The following is a 20,846-nucleotide window of genomic DNA, read 5'->3' as shown; positions in this document are numbered from 1 at the left end:
GGACTCTATATGGGCTCTTGGATACCCCATAAGGGAAAAAGGGCAGATTTTTGTTTACAACAATGGTTATACCTTCATTTTACAAAGAGGTTTGAATAGCATGTAAGGAAAGATCACAGAATCATAGAACTGTAGTTGGAAGGGACCCCAAGAATCAACGCAGGATGCAATGCAGAAATCCATAAATGAAACTTTCCACAGTCACCGTGGTAACAAGGATGAGGCTCAGAAAGGCTTTGCATTTTTTATTATTATTTGGGTTTTTTTTTTTTGCTAAACTTCAGATTCCTTAATCTCCACACCCTTTGAATGTATACTACTCATAAGCCCAGTTTGGACATGACATTAAAACTACATGAAAGGCGATTGGAATTAGGGGCTTAAACTAACCATAGTTGCTGTTTCATCTGAACTGAGGACTACAAGCCAAGTACAGAAACTATGTCTTGATCATAAGTTTGGTTCAATGAGCTGTAGTTTAAACTAACTACAGGCATAACAAGATAACATGGTTAGTTTTAAACCTAGAAGTGAATGTTTCCAGTTTCTTACTCGTGATCACGGTTCGCCCAGGTTTATTCACACGATGCTAAACCTTGAGCTTTAACATTGCAGCTGAACTTATTACCAGAAGAATAACAAATCAAGAGAACAAACTTTTTATAAAAGAATAGAAATGTTTTATTGAATATTTACAGATAAATTGTAAACAGAAAAGAACATTAGCAGGATTATTGTAATAACCTGCAGTTTTAGAAGAGTATATATTTAAAGTAGGTGAAAGAATGAGCAAATTAAGTTCATAGAATCATAGAATCATAGAGTTGGAAGAGACCACAAGGGCCATCGAGTCCAACCCCCTGCCAAGCAGGAAACACCATCAGAGCACTCCTGACATATGGTTGTCAAGCCTCTGCTTAAAGTTAATTTGGTTATGCAGAAGATATTAAAAATAAACCGCAGAAAGATGGGGAAGGAAGTTGTTTTGAAATGTTAAAATGATTGTAAAATTAGTGAAATGTATAAAGCTGAAAAGCATAAGTACATACATACATGCACACATACATATAAATAAATAATTTATATAATTTATATTTTAAAAACCCAGTGCATCTGCACTCTTAAGGCAGAGCTTGTTGAAGAAACAGCAGAGGACAGCAGATGCCGAGTTTGATTTTTCTTTCTCTCGTTGCCAGCAAGACCTTTCAGTCACAACCCAGGCTGAGGAAACAGTTCCAGCTCCAACACTCCCACCCCCTGCCAAAAAAAAAAAGGAGTCAGGAAATTAATAACACTGGCACCCAGTCAGAGGCACCTTACAATTTTGGTTGCTGTTTTTTTAAATTATTATTATTATTATTATTTGTTGTTGTTGTTGTTTAGTCGTTTCCGACTCTTCGTGACCCCATGGACCAGAGCACGCCAGGCACTCCTGTCTTCCACTGCCTCCCGCAGTTTGGTCAAACTCATGTTTGTAGCTTCGAGGACACTGTCCCACCACCTCGTCCTCTGTTGTCCCCTTCTCCTAGTGCCCTCCATCTTTCCCAACATCAGGGTCTTTTCCAGAGAGTCTTCTCTTCTCATGAGGTGGCCAAAGTATTGGAGCCTCAGCTTCACGATCTGTCCTTCCAGTGAGCACTCAGGGCTGATTTCCTTCAGAATGGAGAGGTTTGATCTTCTTGCAGTCCATGGGACTCTCAAGAGTCTCCTCCAGCACCATAATTCAAAAGCATCAATTCTTCGGCCATCAGCCTTCTTTATGGTCCAGCTCTCACTTCCTGACATCACTACTGGGAAAACCATAGCTTTAACTATACGGACCTTTGTTGGCAAGGTGATGTCTCTGCTTTTTATTATTACATTACCCTATACTTGCAGGTCTCAGGATAAAAACACAATATAAAAGCGCGAAATAATCAAAATAAAACGGGCAATTCCCCACTTTTGCTCTGGGAGAGAGAGAGAGAGAGAGAGAGAGAGAGAGAGAGAGAGAGAGAGAAAAGCAACGCCCTGTTATCCCCAGAAACCCGCTTAAACCCATTGAAACCCCAGAAACCCGCTTTAATTTAAATATTTTGCAAGCTGGGTAACTGAAGCGCCATGCGTTTCGTGCGTTTCTTTCTACGGACCCCGGAAGCCGGCCGGCGAGTTCACTCTACATTTCTCTTGAGTCTAGGAGGCCTAGGCTTTGCCAGCCGCTTCCTGCCGGAGGCGGAAGTGACGCGTCCGCCGCTGCGCAGCGTCCCTCGCCTCCTCGGAAACGATTCCGGGCAGCGTTATAGTTCCGGGCGAGGGGAGAAAGGGAGAAGGAGGGGGCGGGATGGCGGCCGAGCTGCCCAGCGAAGCCCGGGAGCGGCTGAGCCTGTGGGAGAGGCCCCTGAGGCCCCTGGCGCCCCTGACCGAGCGGCAGCAGGAGTCGGTGCTGGAGCTGAGGGAAGCGCTGCCTTGCCTGCCCGCCCCGGCTGAGGTGAGCGGAGGGTCCCTGGCGGGGTTGGCTGGGCCGGGAAGGGGGAGAAGTGGGGCTTCCGTGGGGCCTCAGTGGGGCCACGAACCTCCACGGAGGGGAAAGCTCCCTCTGAGGAAGAGGTGGGGAATGTGTTGCCCCCCCTCTCTTTCCTCCTCCTCCTTTTTCTGGTTTTCCACGTTTATTCCTCCTCCTCCTCTTGGCAGGCAGAAATTCAGCAGGTGGGGAGGATTTTTCCTTCCAACATGGTGGTTGCAATGTTCAAACTCAAGATAAGCTTCGGTTTGACCATTGCAATGGATTGCTTTGAAGTCGTTTCTGTACCGGGCAAAGCAATATATATCTATATATATACTATCTCTCTCTCTCTCTCTATATATATATATACACACATACTCTGTATATGTATGTATGCACACTTTGTATATGTGTGTGTGTGTGTGTAGTGTACACACACACACACACACACACACACACTGTGTGTGTGTGTATATATATATATATGTGTGTGTGTGTGTGTGTGTATGTGTATATATCCCTTCTCTCTCCGTGGTTCAGTTTGCATTTCATAAATCCCTGCATATTTTACATAAGCTATCTATCTTACCTTCTACATAAATTGCTTTGCCCGGTGCAGAAACTTCTCTCTCTCTCTGCAGGGATTTATGATATGCAACCTGAACCACTGAGAGAAAAGAAGGGAAGTAATTGATTAAAGGTTGTTTAGATGACTATTCATATATATATATATATATATATATATATATATATATGTATATATGTGTGTGTGTGTGTGTGTGTGTGGTTTTTATTTTTAGAATAGTCATCTAAACAACCTTAAACAAATTACTTCCCTTCTCTCTCCGTGGTTCAGTTTGCATATCATAAATCCATGCATATTTTACATAAGCTAAACCATTCAGTATTTCATTGTTTACATCCATCAAAACTTATTTACCCTGTTGAATTTATCTTAATGCTACCAGCGTTTTAAAGTGTAAACAATTTACCTCCATATATTCAATAAACATTTTCCAATCTTCTTAAAACGCATGTTCTTCTTGTGCCCTTAATTCTATATGTTAAATCAGCAAGCTGCTGCAAAGCAGTTTTTAAGCCCCCCATTTCCCCCTCCCCCTCAACACACCTGGCCTGTATTTTGCCCGAAGGGACAAATTACCTTTTATCTTCCTGCATTTTGCCCAACCAAAGGCAGCAACCCTACACATGTACACACATGCCGCCACAAGGTGGTGAAAGTTGGGGGGGCAGCTCTGTCTCCTAACATCATTATTACTAATAATATTTATTAAATTGGTATGCTGCCCTTCATCGGAAGATGAAGGGTAGCCTTGGGTAATATTTGGTAATGTGGCACCCCATGTGAGGCCCAAAATCAGCAACCCCAAATGGATCTTATCAGTTATGGATCTTCTTAATCTTGCAGCCTGTGTGGGGGAACTGCCTGCACCTCCCTAAATCTGGTGTTGCTCCTAAAAACACATTTTAAAGGATATAAGATGTGAATAATAATATATTTTCATGGTACAGAAGGTGCATTTTCATAGAATTATAGAGTTGGAAGGGTCATCTAGTTCAACCCTCTGCAATTCAGGTGTGCATTTTGTGAAAATGGTCGTTAACCACAGCAAACAACTTGTCTTGATAAAACCACAGATTTCTGTCATGCTATGTAATAAGGTTTCATTTGGTTACTCTGAAAGGTTGTGCCACATTTCACCATGAGTGTTGGGTAATTGATGGATTATTTAATTTTTATACTACTTAATGTATTACAAATGTCTCCAAGCGGTAAACAGAAAACTGAAGCAACAACATTACATTACGGTCATACCTTGGGTTACAGACGCTTCAGGTTGTGTTTTTTTGGGTTATGGACCACGGAAACCTGGAAGTACCAGAATGGGTTACTTCCAGGTTTCGGCAGTTGTGCATGCGCATAACTGCAGCTGCGGGTTGCGAACACTGCGGGTTGTGAACGCTGCGGGTTGCGAACGTGCATCCTGCACGGATCATGTTTGCGACCCGAGTGGCGTCCACTGTACATGTAATGTTACATTAATACAAAGTTATTAATATCTATAAATCAACATCACTTCACTTTCCTTCTGACACACCCTCCAGCTCACCCACAGAAATCTTACAATGAGAAAAGTTCCTCTCACTCTAGCCTTACTTTTTATGGGCAGGCCCAAGGTGGCTGCTCCTTCCTCAGGCTGCTCGCAGCTGTGTCCCATTCAGTTACACTCTCACACACACTTCCAGGTGCAGCAGGTTTGTTGAGTTTCCCAGGGGGTCCAGGAGGGTGGGAGGGTCTCTCTCCACCAGGGTGGATTTGATTTAAATCAAATAGATTTAAATCACAGTTTAAATCACTAGTCAGTAAGACTTGATTTAAATCATATACGTATATTTTTTACAGAAAGACTCATTCTTGCTGGTATGATCTTAATATTTACAACCAGATGTAGGTTTCATTTTTTGAATGATAAATTTTCAGAGTTGTTTTTACAGTTATTTCAAAAATTACTCATTTGATCATAGTATTAGAAATACCTAGTTAATTATGAAATTATTGTGAGGTTTAATAAGTTAACTATATTTGGACAACTTTTCTGCTGTACTTTATTGGAAAGATGTTATTTCCTTAATAACAATTTAAACAATTTATTTAACTAAAACAATAACATTATAGCATGTGTATCCATGTTTGTTAACTGATGCGGTTAAACAAAAACAAAAAACTTAGACTGAGTTTTAGATCAGATGAAAAACTTAAAACAAATCCTCATTTCCTGATGAATAGCCTTTGGACTATAATGCAACTTAAATAGAAAACTATCTTTAGAAAGATTTTTCCTCCAAAGCATTTTATTTTAAAAATCCAATTTAAATCTATAAAAACCATTGATTTTTATCCACCCTGCCCTCCACCCATAGCTCCTTCTTCACCCCCTGTTTTCTCATCCTTCTACAGCTGCTATAGCTGGATTCCTGCCACAGTCTGAAGAGTTTATGTATCCAGTACATTTGCCATGCATTATAGGGATGGTTCTTGTCTTTTGCGGCTCTGACCTCACTTGTTAATTCCCCAGCCAATTGCTATTCTTTGGTGTCCTGAGAATAAATGCTAAGCCCAATACCAGTTAGGGAGAGTTCTTTGAAGAGGGTCCAATCAGCTCGTATTGCAAGATCCGGTCCTCACTCCTTTATTCTGGTGGGGCTGTGAGATGTGATGAGCCTGAGAGGGACTCAATAATAAAATAAGAAATAGCTAAAGAATAGCGAAAAGCATTGGAGGAGGGGACTCAATAATTAAAAACAATTAAATATGAATAGAATTAAAATTCATTCTCTCTCTCACGCCCCCTCTCAAATTTTTGGAATTTTGAACAGAGGAGTTTGATAGAAAAACATCTTTGTAAGCCCTGCAGGGCTGGTATTCATTTATCTGTGTTTAGAAGTATATAGAAAAATAGTGAGGTGTGGGCACTCTGCCAAAAAAAAAAAAAAAAAAAAAAAAGGACCTGCCCTCAGATGCATACATCCGGCAACGTGGAGCAGGGAAAACTGCTGGTGGAGAAAAGGTTAGCCACTTCTCTTGCTTCTGCTACTTTTCTGCTCGGAATCCAGGTGCTACTTATTCTAAAAAGCAAAAGGAATTTGAGTATTGTTTTGTGTAAGGTAAAGGGACCCCTGACCATTAGGTCCAGTCGTGACCGACTCTGGGGTTGCGGCGCTCATCTTGCTTTATTGGCCGAGGGAGCCGGCGTATAGCTTCCGGATCATGTGGCCAGCATGACTAAGCCGCTTCTGGCGAACCAGAGCAGCACACGGAAACACCGTTTACCTTCCCGCTGGAGTGGTACCTATTTACCTACTTGCACTTTGACATGCTTTTGAACTGCTAGGTTGGCAGGAGCAGGGACCGAGCAACGGGAGCTCACCCCGTTGCGGGGATTCGAACCGCCAGCCTTCTGATAGGCAAGTCCTAGGCTCTGTCATTGATCTGAAGGTGCATGTTATTCACAATTGTGAGAATAAAGTAGCAGAGTTTGGTGACTAGATGTACAGCAACAGAGATGATATTCGTGATGGCTTGTATGTCTTTGTGACATGTTAGTGTAAGGGGCTCCAACAGCTTTCAGTCAGCTGCCTATCTTCCATATTAATTGATTTGCAGCCTGATCCCAAATGCATTCACTCCATGTGTTCCCAGGTAAAGGTCCCTAAGCTGGGTTTTGCTTTTTTTCTTAAAAAGCAGCAATCACTTTATTTTAACTGGCAAAATGCAGCATTTTGCAGCACCCAAGTCTGTAGAACAGCTCTGGACTTTAGGGAGTTGTGACTCAACATCCCATTAATGGCACAATCTGATTCAGGTATGTGAAAACCTCACCTGACTCACTCCTCATCACCTTACAATTCGGGCTGTGCATAGAGGTGATGAACACCTCCACTAAAAATTGGCCCACATTTCAAAGAATGCTTTAATCATAACTCTGGATTTAGAATTGTTTGGGGTTGCGGTGCTCATCTCGCTTTACTGGCCAAGGGAGCCGGTGTACAGCTTCCGGGTCATGTGGCCAGCATGACTAAGCCGCTTCTGGCGAACCAGAGCAGCACACGGAAACGCTGTTTACCTTCCCGCCGGAGTGGTACCTATTTATCTACTTGTACTTTGACATGCTTTCAAACTGTTAGGTCGGCAAGGAGCAGGGACCGAGCGACGGGAGCTCACTCCGTTGTGGGGATTCGAACTGCCGACCTTCTGATTGGCAAGCCCTAGGCCTAGGTTTTGTGGTTTAGACCACAGCGCCACCCGCGTCCCTCAGTTGGGGTGCTCATTCATAAATCTGTACTAAGTGCATCCTGCAGAAATGTTGGCTGGAGTGTCCTCTTCCAAGTGGAATTCTGACCGTCCCATGTTTCTATGCCGTCCAGTTAGGAAGCATGGACAGGGGTGGCCCCCACACCAGGAATGGCCCAGTGACTCCTCTCTCTACCACCAGCTGTTTGTGATTTTGGACACCAGTACAGAGTATACCCCTAACTGCAGGAGGCAGTGGAAGACAGGAGTGCCTGGCGTGCTTTGGTCCATGGGGTCACGAAGAGTCGGACACGACTAAACAACTAAACAACAACAACAGAGTATATTATATTAGCTTACAGATCAATAAGTTAAACTGCAGCTTTGGAGTTCCAGTGGAACTTCCAATGGAGTACAACAGAGCTACAGAACTCCAGATGCATCTGGTTGTAAAGAAAAGAAAAGGGAATAAAAGCTATCTGTTGCATTTGTTTCTGTTTAAATGAACAATTTTGACATAAAAGCATTCTGATCCGGTTTTGAATGAATGATACTGTGTGTTATAACATTCAATGGGGGGAAGTAAGTAATGAAGAAACTAGTTTAAAAAAAAACAGTTTAAGGCATTCAACTCATTCATTTTTATTTTTTATTTGTGTCTAGCTTCCTATTGAAGATTTTAGCAGTCTTGGTCAACAATCCTTAACCGTAACATTGACAGCAACAGTGCCAGAATCCACAGAGGACATCCTCTTGAAAGGGTTTTCCATGTTGCGTATGGAAAATGAAAGAATCGAAACAGCACAGCAGGTGAAACATAACATAAAAATCAAGCCTTCTCCTATTCCAAATGCAAAACGTAAGGTGTTAAATGTGATGTTATTTAATACATAGGCAAAAATTCTGGCTGGGCTTTTGTCTTTAGATGCTTGTGCATGTCTGCTTTATTCTTCCTTCTCTGAGGCCTGTCTGTGTCCCTCTCCCTATTCAGAGGTGCCTGTACTTGGAAGAGAAGCTGGACCATAATGCTTAACTTGGTGAAGAGGGCAGGGACATTGTACAGGTTGTCAGATTCTAAAGGAGAAGTGGGCTGGGTGAGAGTGGCTGGTGATGGGAACACTGCGGACCTCCTTTTTTGTTCGAGAGTTGCTTTTATTTTATTTTTTAAATAGAGCATTTCATTAGGTTTTTCCCCCCTCTGTGTAATTGCAAAGGAATGAATCACAGAATTGGGAGGGACTTTTTTACACTAGGAGTAGACCTTCTGAATTCTGCCGTCCAGTCAGGAAGCATGGACAGGAATGGCCACACCAGGAATCACACAGTGACTCTTCTCTCTACCACCAGTGCTATTGTTACAATACACTGGATTATATTTCCTAATAAGCCCATTTCATCAGCCCAAATGCCATTGATGTTGTTCTCCCAGAACATCCTGAGTAATCTCTTTCTTTCTTTGCTCTAGTTCTTCTCATGGTTTGATCAACTCCATACGCAGATGGATCAAGATGAAGGGGCTAAATACAGGTATATATGCCTCCCCACCCCACTGGTTGAATTGTGAATATCACGGCATAGCATCCTACAATGGCAACTTGCCAAACATCCTATGAGAATGTCCTGCTGTGCTTGTGTGCTTTTGATGTGTGCTATGCCTTCGTTTTCATCCTCCTCCCGTTCCACTCAATACAATACAATACAATGCAAATACCTTTATTGGCATTACAAGTTAAAGGTAAAGGTAAAGGTACCCCTGCCCGTACGGGCCAGTCTTGACAGACTCTAGGGTGGTGCGCTCATCTCACTCTAGAGACCGGGAGCCAGCGCTGTCCGCAGACACTTCCGGGTCACGTGGCCAGCGTGACAAGCTGCATCTGGCAAGCCAGCATCTGGCATTACAAGTTAAGACATTTCAAATCAGTGGGATAAATTTAAAAGGGACAGGAGTGAGGCTGTCGAGGGTCACAAGGCACTCGGTTGTTCTGCTTCACCCTGTCTATTTCCTAGAGGGATGATTCATTAAGAAGCCTTCCGGGTAAAATGGAAATTACTGCCACTGAGGCAGTAACGTCCTTGTCCCTATCCGCTAGGAGGAACCTCGTTTGGCTTTCTGTCAGAGCCGTGGGTCAAAGGTCTAACTTCTTGCTCAGCATCTGTTTGCGGAGTTTGCTTTGCAAAGGGCAGTCCAAAAGAATATGGTCCAGTGAATCTGGTACTCCGTGATTGCAGGCACACAGGCGGACTTGATAAGGAATTTGTGAGTATCTACCTGTGGTCACGGGATGTGGGTGGCGCTGTGGGTTAAACCACAGAGCCTAGGACTTGCCGATCAGAAGGTCGGTGGTTCGAATCCCCGCGATGGGGTGAGCTCCCGTTGCTCGGTCCCTGCTTCTGCCAACCTAGCAGTTCAAAAGCATGTCAAAGTGCAAGTAGATAAATAGGTACCGCTCCGGTGGGAAGGTAAACGGTGATTCCGTGCGCTGCTCTGGTTCGCCAGAAGCATCTTAGTCATGGTGGCCACATGATCTGGAAGCTGTACGCCGGCTCCCTTGGCCAATAAAGCAAGATGAGCGCCGCAACCCCAGAGTCGGCCACGACTGGACCTAATGGTCAGGGGTCCCTTTACCTTTACCTTTGGCCACTGCGAAGGGGAAAGCATAAAAGCTCTTCGTTGGGAAGGAAGTAGTAGGTCTTTTAGGTAATTGGCACAAAATCCGTAAGAAGTAGTTATGCCTAGGGCCTCCGGAGAACAGGGTCTCAGAATGTGAGGAGACAAACGCTGTTTTTTGTGGTCATAACGCCGTTGCTTGATTGTTTGCAGTATGTGGTTTTCATCACATACTTCGAGGCTCTCCAGAGCAATACCCAAACTATGTATTTTGTCCTGAATTGTTCTATATACCATGAAGTACGGTCTTCAAGTATAGAAGTTGAAAAGGAGTTTGGTGTTGTTCTGTAATGTATGTTCAGGCAGGCCTTGATTGTAATAAGCCATGTGTTGGTTTCCGTCAGATGTTGACCGGTTTCTGCGCATAAGGTTAGAAAGCTTAGATAGCCACTCGTTAACCAGATCGCTCGGAAGCTTGTCTGCACAATATAGGTTCAGCTACACAGATTCCCCGTGCTGTTATCCTGAATCTTTCTATCAGTTCAAAGGATAAATGTGTGCCTATATGTAACTGTTGCATTCTGATTTCTCTAGGCAGACAAGAGCTTATTTGTCTGGGTTTGAAGAGCAATGCGATGCTATCTTGAGTGATGTCAACAGTGCTCTTGAGCACCTGGAGTCGTTACAGAAGCAATATCTCTTTGTTTCCACCAAGACAGGGACGCTGCATGAAGCCTGCGAACAGCTACTGAAAGAGCAGGTAAATTCATACTTAGTTAGAAAAACACTTCAGCTTCCTATGCATCTGTAGCTACATTGTTTATTTATTTATTGCAAGCTTTTTGATCCTGCTCTTTAGCCAAAAGGCTAAACACATTTAGCCAAAAGGCATGACACATAAGAGGAAAAACGATGGGGAGGGAGGAGGAAAAAAGCAGACAGTGAACAGTTCTTAGTCTTTACAATTCCTATGATAACCAGCTGTAAAGGAAACAAGGGATGTGTGGCAAGAAGAGCACCTGACAAGCCAGGGTTTTGTTTTACCTTTTCTTCTGAGCAGTGGACCCTTTCTAGAACGGATTACCCGGTATATCCTGGCAGAGAGTAACTTTTTAAATAGGGCGATATCAGCCTTAAATTGGACCAGAAAAAGGTCGGACCTAAAGTTCCAGGTTTTAAACTCAACTTATGCTTTCTAACCTAAATATATGAATGCCCATTGTAGCAAATGGCTTCAGATGTAAGTGTATTCTAATAGAAATAGTTGATTGACCAAGTTCATCTTATACCTTTATATGCAGGTAAAATGTAACAAAATGTATGTAATTGCTTTAGTATAATCAGCCCACAGGTTGTCCTCTCCTGACATACAGTGTATCTCCATGTTTTTACCTGCCTCTAAAAATAATTTATATTTCTCCTTGAAAAAGTCAGAGCTTGTGGACCTGGCAGAAAATATCCAGCAGAAACTGTCATATTTTAATGAACTGGAAAATATTAATACGGTAAGTAATTGTTTTGAAGCACACACAAAAAGACCAAAAAACTTTTTCCACTTAAGAGTCATGTCTTTCTAGAGACTCTTTAAAGAGTTGCGTGCTCTGATTAGTAATTATCATTCTTATGTTAAAATCTAGTAAAACTCTGGAGTAAGTGTACATGGAATTAAACCGAATTTTATTCTAAGTGAGCATGCATAAGATTGTTCTGTTAAAGTGGTTTTAAGCCTCTGTCTATGTTTGGTCTTCAAAAACAAGGAAGGAGGAAATTTCCAAGGGGTGCTAGAGAAATGTTTCTTAGGCCCAACTGTTGTCAAGTGCAGATTCTTTGGCCAGGACGTTAAAAAATAACTGAATAATTTCAATAAGAACATTGATAATGATAACCTATAGAATGGGACTGAAAGTTGTTTAATCATAATACAAATACAAATAATTATATTACTTCAGGAAATGCAGCAACCAAAGTTAATAGCAGTGAGTTGAGTGTCAACTGGGGCAAGTGAAACCAAGGTTCAGATCGCCACTCAGATTAAAGCTCAGTGGCTGACCCTAAACCAGTCACTGTCTCTTGTTATGAGGGTGAAATCAAATATAAAATATGCATACAGTTACATGCAATGAATGATCAGTATGTGACGGGGCTATAAATTTATTGCAATTTATTGAATGGACCACCATTATTCATGTTTCTTGATGCTGTGACCATGCCGAAAGACAATTCTATTGAAAGTTCGGAAAATTCCTCATAGGAAAATGCTTGCTTAAAACATTTTAAACCAATTTACAGTAAGTAAGCAGATATTGATGAGAATAAATAGTAAGGAACTAGGTAAGGTTCCCAACTCTGGCCACCGTTTGCCATGTTCATTGAACTTTTGGTTGCTGCAGCTTGAGAGTGTTAAAATAGAGCATCCTGGGTGAGCAAAATAATTTTACAACGCATTTATGTTCCATGGGCTGATGAGAAGAAACATATTCTGAGGATGTTTTAAGAGGAAAATATTATGGGTTGCATCTTGGAATAACTTTACACCAACCTGTACCTTAGCTTGAATGTGCAAGTGTGCAGTCATTTTGCTCCTCGTTTGGTCATCCGACTTCTGGCTAACCAGTGGAGAGTAGGCAGACAGCAATGGAGTGTTCTTTTCACTTGGGGGGAAAAGCATCACCCCAACCTGAGCTCATGATTTGTCTCACTGCAGACGAACCACAAGCTGTAACCAAGGAAGAGACAAACAATAAGCTCTGGTTCGGACAATAATGCAAAGCCAAACCATGGCTTAGCTCATCAGCAGTTGGACTGGACTCTCATGCTTACACTAAACCATGGTTTGGTTTAAAGTGCGACACAAGCCTTAGTCATATTTATGGTAGACCCACTGAAATCAATAGGACTTAAATTAGTCATGACCAGGCATAGGCAAACTCGGCCCTCCAGATGTTTTGGGACTAAAACTCCCATGATCCATAGCTAACAGGACCAGTGGTCAGGGATGATGGGAATTGTAATCCCAAAACATCTGGAGGGCCGAGTTTGCCTATGCCTGGTCATGACTAACCTAAGTCTCATTGATTTCTGATTTCTAAGTCTGAATCTAACCCTATATATCAGGGGTGAAGAATGTCCAGATGTTCATCACTTGAGGCATGGGACATGACTGGATGAAATACTTGTCCTGAATGTTAGTTTACTTGATTGTTCTTTTAATTATTGGAAGACTTGTAATGGATAGTACTGAATGCAGATTTCTTTTGTTGTTTTTATTACTGATACTTATATCACATGTTGTTTTTCTCTCTTCAAGAAACTGAATTCCCCTACATTGTCAGTAAACAGTGATGGTTTCATCCCTATGCTGGCTAAACTTGATGATTGTATTGCATATATTTCATCGCATGTAAGTTGGGCTCAGTTTTTTTATCTCCCTGTTTACATTATTTCGTGGTGCACAATTCTGTTTCCCATGGGTTTTAAAATTGAGGAAATCCAATGACAGAACTGGAAAAGGGACCTCATGCTTTCCGTGACAATCCTTATGGATTAAATCCCTACACTTCATTCTGTAGATGGAAGTGACACTGCCCCAGCAGGTATTCCTGGGGGAAGGGAGCAATTTTAGCTAATTCCTCTTCCTCTGTAGATCCCAATGCCGTCTCCCATGCTGTTACAGAGGTTCCCCCAAAATTCAGAGCAGCTTTTCATGAGACAGGCTATAGAGAGGAGAAGGAGGAGGAATTAACAAACATTTCTTCTCTTCTTTCCCCTCCTCTACATCCCCCTAGCACGATCACACAACTTCTGGATACAATTCCCTTGGTATAGAATGTGGGCTTATTAACTTCTTTGCACAAACCTCTGCCAGCCTTGGTGGTTAGTTTCCTAAAAGGACCTGTGTTTGTTCCTCATTCCGTTGCATATTTCAAGGCAGTGTGCTTTCAGTCCATCTCTTTTCTTTTGAGACACCAAGTCTGCTGATACAAGAGTGTTTGCTTTTTCCTGGGATAAATCGTGTTATTCCTGATTCTTAAAACATGTGCATTTAGTGCAAGACAGAGATAACCTTGTTCAGTTCAAAGATGAAGATGTATTGTGTCCATTCCAATTCCCTTTTTCTTAGCTTTTGCTTAAAATGTTGTTTTTTCTTATTTTCCAGCCAAACTTTAGGGATTATCCTGTGTATTTTGCAAAGTCCAAACAATGTCTTTCAAGAGCTATGCACCTCATGAAAACATACACTGTGAATACACTACAAAACCTCACAAACCAGTTCATTAAAAGGGTAAGTTGGAAGAACCAGTAGTGAGTAGGTGTTTCTTTTGAACTAAAATATCTTGGGAATATCTCCCAATAATTTACCTTTCTTATTGTGATTCTTCGCTGTACTTTTACATTCTGAAACAGCATGTTGGGTGTTTGGCAAATTTAATAGTTGTCTTTATCCAACACACACTTTTATGATGTACGGACTTCTGTGGTGTGTAAATAACTTGAACAATGTGTTTGTTCCTCAACAATCCATTGAACATGAAAGGTGGTGGAGTCCCCTTCCTTCAGCAGAGGTTGGATGGCTATCTGTCATGGATGCTTTAGCTGAGATTCCTGCATTGCAGGGGGTCGGACTAGATGACCCTTGGGATCCCTTCCAACTCTTTAAAGATTCTATGATTCCATGAATCCAATGAGGATGCAGTCTTGCAGCCTGCAAGAGTTTGGGGTGACTCATTAGAATGTCAACAAACCTATTTTAGGGAGAGAGATGGCAGGACTGTAGAAGATATGCAAAAGGGAGAATTTGTATGTATTTTCTTTGACCAGGAGAGAATTGTACAATAGAGAAGGCACCTCAGCCTCCGGTCAGCCTAGGGGGAATATGCTAATACTTTAACTGGGCTTCCACATTGAGGTCATTCACTGCACAGCTGCCTGGAATGGATGTGAATTTCCCAAACGGGAAGGATGCGAATTTCACAAATTAAACCTGGCTGGGGAGGCTGCCTAGAGGGCTGTTTTTCTGAAGAGGTCTGCATGCCACTTATATTTTCCTTGGGTGCACAGTTTACTACTTCTGTGTCTCCTTTCCCAGTGGCATCTAGTTATATGCATGGCAGTACAGTGTATGGAAGGACGCGGGTGGCGCTGTGGGTTAAACCACAGACCCTAGGACTTGCCGATCAGAAGGTCGGCGGTTCGAATCCCCGCGACGGGGTGAGCTCCCGTTGCTCGGTCCCTGCTCCTGCCAACCTAGCAGTTCAAAAGCACGAAGTGCAAGTAGATAAATAGGTACTGCTCCGGCGGGAAGGTAAACGGCATTTCCATGCGCTGCTCTGGTTCGCCAGAAGCGGCTTAGTCATGCTGGCCATATGACCCGGAAGCTGTACACCAGCTCCCTCGGCCAATAAAGCGAGATGAGCGCCACAACCCCAGAGTCGGTCACGACTGGACCTAATGGTCAGGGGTCCCTTTACCTTTACCTTTACAGTGTATGGAGTTTTTGCAGTCACTGTGTAACAGTTTATTGTTTAGTAAGCTCATATTGCGAATGACATTTCTTTCTCTCTTTTTTCTTTCAGGACCCTTCAGGTGTACCAAATTCAGATAATGCCTTCACATTATTTTATGTGAAGTTCAGAGCTGCTGCACCCAAAGTCAGAGTAAGTTCCCAAACTATGGTAGATGGAAGGGGTACTCAAAGATAGGCTCATAAGTGAAGGGTTTGTGGAATTTTCTTTGTTATACAGTACACTATTGAATCATGCGCAAACACTTATAATGCAGGGTTTCCCAAACTTGGGTCTCCAGCTGTTTTTGGACTACAGCTCCCATCATCCCTAGCTAGCAAGACCAGTGCTCAAAGATGATGGGAATTGTAGTCCCAAAACAGCTGGAGACCCAAGTTGGGGAAACACTTACAGTGTAACAGTGTAATATCTTACACATATGTTCACTACAACATTGCTTGTACAGTGGTACCTCGCAAGACGAATGCCTCGCAAGACAAAAAACTCGCTAGACGAAAGGGTTTTTTGAGCTGCTTCGCAAGACGATTTTCCCTATGGGCTTGCTTCGCAAGACGGAAACGTCTTGCAAGTTTGTTTCCTTTTTCTTAACACCATTAATACAGTTGCGACTTGACTTCGAGGAGCAACTCATAGAACGCGGTGTGGTAGCCTTTTTTGAGGTTTTTTAAGACTTTGGTGATTTTTGAAGCTTTTCCAAAACTTTCCCGACACCGTGCTTCGCAAGACGAAAAAAATTGCAAGACGACAAAACTCGCGGAACGAATTAATTTCGTCTTGCGAGGCACCACTGTATTCTTCAAATCCCTGATCCAGTTCTTGAGGATACTATTGTGTGTGCCTATGGTTTGGAAGAAGCCTATAGAAGTATGAATTACAGTGGTACCTCGGGTTACATATGCTTCAGGTTACATACGCTTCAGGTTACACACTCCGCTAACCCAGAAATAGTGCTTCAGGTTAAGAACTTTGCTTCAGTATAAGAACAGAAATCGTGCTCTGGCGGCACGGCAGCAGCAGGAGGGCCCATTAGCTAAAGTGGTGCTTCAGGTTAAGAACAGTTTCAGGTTAAGAACGGACCTCCAGAATGAATTAAGTACTTAACCTGAGCTACCACTGTACTCTCATATTCACTGTGTGCTGCAAGTTCTTTAGAAAAGGGAAAACGGCCAACAGACTGACTACAGTGGTACCTCGAGTTATAAACACCTCAGGTTACAAACGCTTCAGGTTACAAACTCCACAAACCTGGAAGAGTTACCTCGAGTTGAGAACTTTGCCCCAGGATGAGAATGGAAATCTGTGCTGGTGGTGCAGTGGCAGCAATAGGCCCCATTCATTAGCGAAAGCACGCCTCTAGTTAAGAACAGTTTCAGGTTAAGAACGGACCTGCGGAACGAATTAAGTTTGTAACTAGAGGTACCACTGTACTTGAATGTTTCTAATATCGCTGTGTAGGGAAGCATAGGAATGCTCTCAGTTTTTTTCTCCTTGTTTTCTTAGACACTTATTGAGCAGATAGAGCAGCGGTCCGAGAAGATGCCAGAGTAAGTATGCAGAAACTAAGTCAATGGCAAGGATTGTGGTTTTTTTGCTTGAAAATATTGAGTCTGATGCAGAAATATTAAGTCGATTAAGTCTTCCTCTGATATGTCGGGGGCCAGCATAAGGTGTGTTGTAACAGTAAAATCACCATTTCCTTTTTTACTTAGAGTAGGTTTTTCTTTTGGGGGACAGAAAGAGAGAAGGTGGCCAAGGACAAAGGTAGATCAATCTTCTGTATATTTAATAATTGAAGAGGAAATTTCAGTATGCGTCAGTTTCCTCACGCCTGCACGACAAGCTTCATCTACCGAAATGTATTTTTTAAAAATGCAACTATAATAGAAATAAGGGACGCGGGTGGCGCTGTGGGTTAAACCCGTTGCTCGGTCCCTGCTCCTGCCAACCTAGCAGTTCGAAAGCACGTCAAAGTGCAAGTAGATAAATAGGTAAACGGCGGGAAGGTAAACGGTGTTTCCGTGAGCTGCTCTGGTTCGCCAGAAGCGGCTTAGTCATGCTGGCCACATGAAGCTGTACACCGGCTCCCTCGGCCAGTAAAGCGAGATGAGCACCGCAACCCCAGAGTCGGTCACGACTGGACCTAATGGTCAGGGGTCCCTTTACCTTTTTATAAAAGGAATAAGACCCCTGCTGTCCCTTGTGGCACATTGCTCTAGAGCAGGGTTTCCCAAACTTGGGTCTCCTGCTGTTGTTGGACTACAATTCCCATCATCCCCAGTGGTCAGGGATGGTGGGAGTCCAAAAACAGCAGGAGACCCAAGTTTGGGAAACCCTGCTCTAGAGAGATGTGGGAAGTTCGTCTTATAGTGTTAAAGAAAACCACACTCGCAGTCTAAAGGGATACCTCCAGACACAAATTTGTCATATCAGTGATAAGAATGCATAAGTTTTTACTACCTAAAGCAGCAATAGGTAATTAGCTCTAAGATTAAACCTTCCTGTGTAGGCGGATGCTTCCTAACTCTGCTCTTTGTCTAGGTACCGGCAACTGCTAAACGAAATCCATCAATGCTACCTTGATCAGAGGGAGCTCTTACTAGGGCCTAGTATTACTAGCACTGTGACAGAATTAACTAACCGAAACAGCAGAGATCATTGTGCTCTGGTAAGAGGCTTTGTGTGAACTTGCATTTTCTTGAACCTTGGACTCCTTTCGAATTCATTAGAAAATCAGCAGCGTTTGCTAAATATTTAATAATGCATTTCCGCCCCAGCCAGCTTTCAGTGCAAACAACGGGCTTCCCATTTTCTTCCTGGAGATCAGTCTGCCTTGCAGCCATTTCTGCATTTCAGAAGACCCTGATATAAAGAAAATAAAATTGTCCCTGTCTCCCAGCGTTCCTAAGCTAATGAAATCAAAATTGCCCAAAGGTGCTGCAAGAGATTGTATGATTGCTTTTTTAAAAAAAATACTCCCCCCAAAATTAAAACAAAACATATTATCTAGAAACATATCATCGTTATTTTCCCCCTTTTTTCCTCCCTCCCCCTCCCTCCCCCCACAGAACCCCCCCACCCCCGACTTCCCTCAGTTCCAGTCTTTGATTTCTCTAAAAATGCTGTTTTCTGCATGTTACACAGTTGTATAGATCCTCAAACTATTTAAGTAATAATTATCAATGAAAAGTTTGTGAATGTTTATTCAAAACCAGCCAAGGAGTCCAGTTCGCTTTGTTGCGTCTTCAAATATTTGTAAAGGGTTCCCATTCATCTTTAAAGTCACAGTTACCCTTGTCCCGTAGCTTGTATGTCAGTTTTGCCAGTTCTGCATAGTCCATCGATTTTTCTTGCCATGATTCTTTAGTTGGGGTTTCTTCAGTCTTCCATCCTTGTGCTACTAAAACTCTCACGGCCGTATGATTGCTTTTTTAAATTACAGGCCGTTTTTGGCACTGCCGGGAAGCAGGATGGGCTTACACACATCCCGCTGATGCGTTGCCTGAAGTGTGCTTTGGATCATCACAGATATAAATAGCATTTGCATCTTTCTTTCTAAATACACACGGGCTGCCCTTTTGCTAACTCTCATTTCAGGTACGAAGTGGCTGTGCTTTTATGGTCCATGTGTGCCAGGATGAACACCAGCTGTTTGATGAGTTCTTCACAAAACCATCACCCAAACTGGAGTGGGTATCACACATGACATCGCTTTTTGTTGCACGACACTGTTCACATAAGGATGTCTCGAACTCTTGCCTATTCCTGTCATAAAGGGTTGAATCTGAAGTTAGTCGTGCTTACAGTAGTCAGTAGATCCACAGAAATCCACAGAAATCAATGGGACTTCACTTAGTCGCAATTCAAGTCCTACTGATTTCTGTGCCTAAGGGTGGATCTGGTTCAAAGTATGGGGATTTGACTAGCCATCAGGATTGTTTTTGCTGAATGTACTTTTGTGTGGGTTTCTGTTCTTTGGCTCCTAATATAGCTCAGCTGGCTGAGTGTCTTCTATTCTAAAAAAAAAGAGTGTTCCTGCTCTGTTGCTTTTTGAAATATTGGGATCAGTGTCGAAAACTCTTCAGTCTCATAGCATGGAATGCCTTTTCCAAGTTTTCTGCCTCGTATGATGTTGCTTACATCATCTGAAAACAAAACATTAATTGCAGACTTGATCAATCAGTCATATAAATTTTAATCTATTAGTCAAGTAGGCTGATGCCAGAGTTTTTAACAATACTTAAGCTAATGTAATGAATCAATAAATGAAAATGTTTTAGCTGCTTATATGGCTTTTTAATCAATTGGTAGTACTGGTTGACAGCATTTGATGTGAAGCAAAAGATCGAGTTCTCCTGATATTAGTGATAGTCATGGCATGGCCCAGATTGTAAGTGATGTTGGTTTAGCGTGTCGTTTTCTACTGCCATATGAGATGCATGTGTCAGTTTACACAATCTTTTATAGTCCATACTGGATTTGTTTTTCTGTCTTACAGTGAACTTTTGGAGAAGTTATGCCTGTCATTATATGATGTCTTGCGGCCACTGATCATCCATGTAATTCACCTAGAAACTTTGTCTGAGCTCTGTGGGATTCTCAAAAATGAAATGCTTGAAGATCACGTGCAAAACAATGGTAACTGTAAAATTAAGATTTTAAAACCAAATGCTTGATCAAAAGTTAGAATGTATCTTTTTAACAGACTGGAATGGCATGTGTTTTAGAATATATAGGATTTACCACCAGTGCCTTTTCAACTTAACACTCATCTCTTAAATTGAAACGTCCAACGTTGTAATCCGATTTTACAGTGGCCAAGTTCCATTAAGAGACGCGGGTGGCACTGTGGGTAAAACCTCAGCGCCTAGGACTTGCCGATCACATGGTCGACGATTCGAATCCCCGCGGCGGGGTGCGCTCCTGTTGTTCGGTCCCACTGCCTGCCAACCTAGCAGTTTGAAAGCACCCCCGGGTGCAAGTAGATAAATAGGGACCGCTTACCAGCGGGAAGGTAAACGGCGTTCCGTGTGCTGCGCTGGCTCGCCAGATGCAGCTTGTCACGCTGGCCACATGACCCGGAAGTGTCTGCGGACAGCGCTGGCTCCCGGCCTATAGAGTGAGATGAGCGCACAACCCTAGAGTCTGTCAAGACTGGCCCGTACGGGCAGGGGTACCTTTACCTTTAAGTTCCATTAAAATATGCAGTTGGAAGTAAACAGTCCAGTGCTCAAAATCAAGTAAAGTGAGCTCTTGGAAACCAGCACGCTCATGCACAGTTGAAATGTGAGCTGATATTAGCATTGGAATAGAAGGAGAAGTTAAGCAACTACTTTTGCTTGGGTGGGGTGGAGGCGTACAGGGGATCTGCTGCAAAGGAAATTTCCACATGGCAAAACGAATACGGAGGGCAAAGACTTTCAG

General features: G+C 42.7%; 1 protein-coding gene across 3 annotated transcripts in view; it reads left to right on the top strand.

Moving 5' to 3' along the window:
- Positions 1–2,264: 2,264 nt before the first annotated feature.
- COG3 (component of oligomeric golgi complex 3) overlaps positions 2,265–20,846 on the top strand; it is a 44,306-nt gene continuing 25,724 nt past the window's right edge. The window contains exons 1-12 of one of the 3 annotated variants that reach the window (XR_003706662.2): positions 2,265–2,467; positions 7,959–8,105; positions 8,761–8,822; positions 10,498–10,663; positions 11,334–11,408; positions 13,211–13,303; positions 14,060–14,185; positions 15,477–15,557; positions 16,926–16,969; positions 17,964–18,090; positions 19,020–19,111; positions 19,921–20,060. Coding sequence is in view for 2 of the 3 variants with exons in the window: in XM_028728912.2 (XP_028584745.2) it covers positions 2,321–2,467; positions 7,959–8,105; positions 8,761–8,822; positions 10,498–10,663; positions 11,334–11,408; positions 13,211–13,303; positions 14,060–14,185; positions 15,477–15,557; positions 16,926–16,969; positions 17,964–18,090; positions 19,020–19,111; positions 19,921–20,060 (1,300 nt within the window). In the remaining variant the exon portion in view is untranslated. The remainder of the gene's footprint in view (positions 2,468–7,958; positions 8,106–8,760; positions 8,823–10,497; positions 10,664–11,333; positions 11,409–13,210; positions 13,304–14,059; positions 14,186–15,476; positions 15,558–16,925; positions 16,970–17,963; positions 18,091–19,019; positions 19,112–19,920; positions 20,061–20,846) is intronic. The other 2 variants (XM_028728912.2, XM_028728911.2) reach the window with 2 other exon arrangements.

Source organism: Podarcis muralis, chromosome 6 (assembly GCF_964188315.1).
Source record: "Podarcis muralis chromosome 6, rPodMur119.hap1.1, whole genome shotgun sequence".
NCBI lineage: Eukaryota > Metazoa > Chordata > Lepidosauria > Squamata > Lacertidae > Podarcis > Podarcis muralis.
This window is presented reverse-complemented; position numbering and strand designations above follow the sequence as displayed.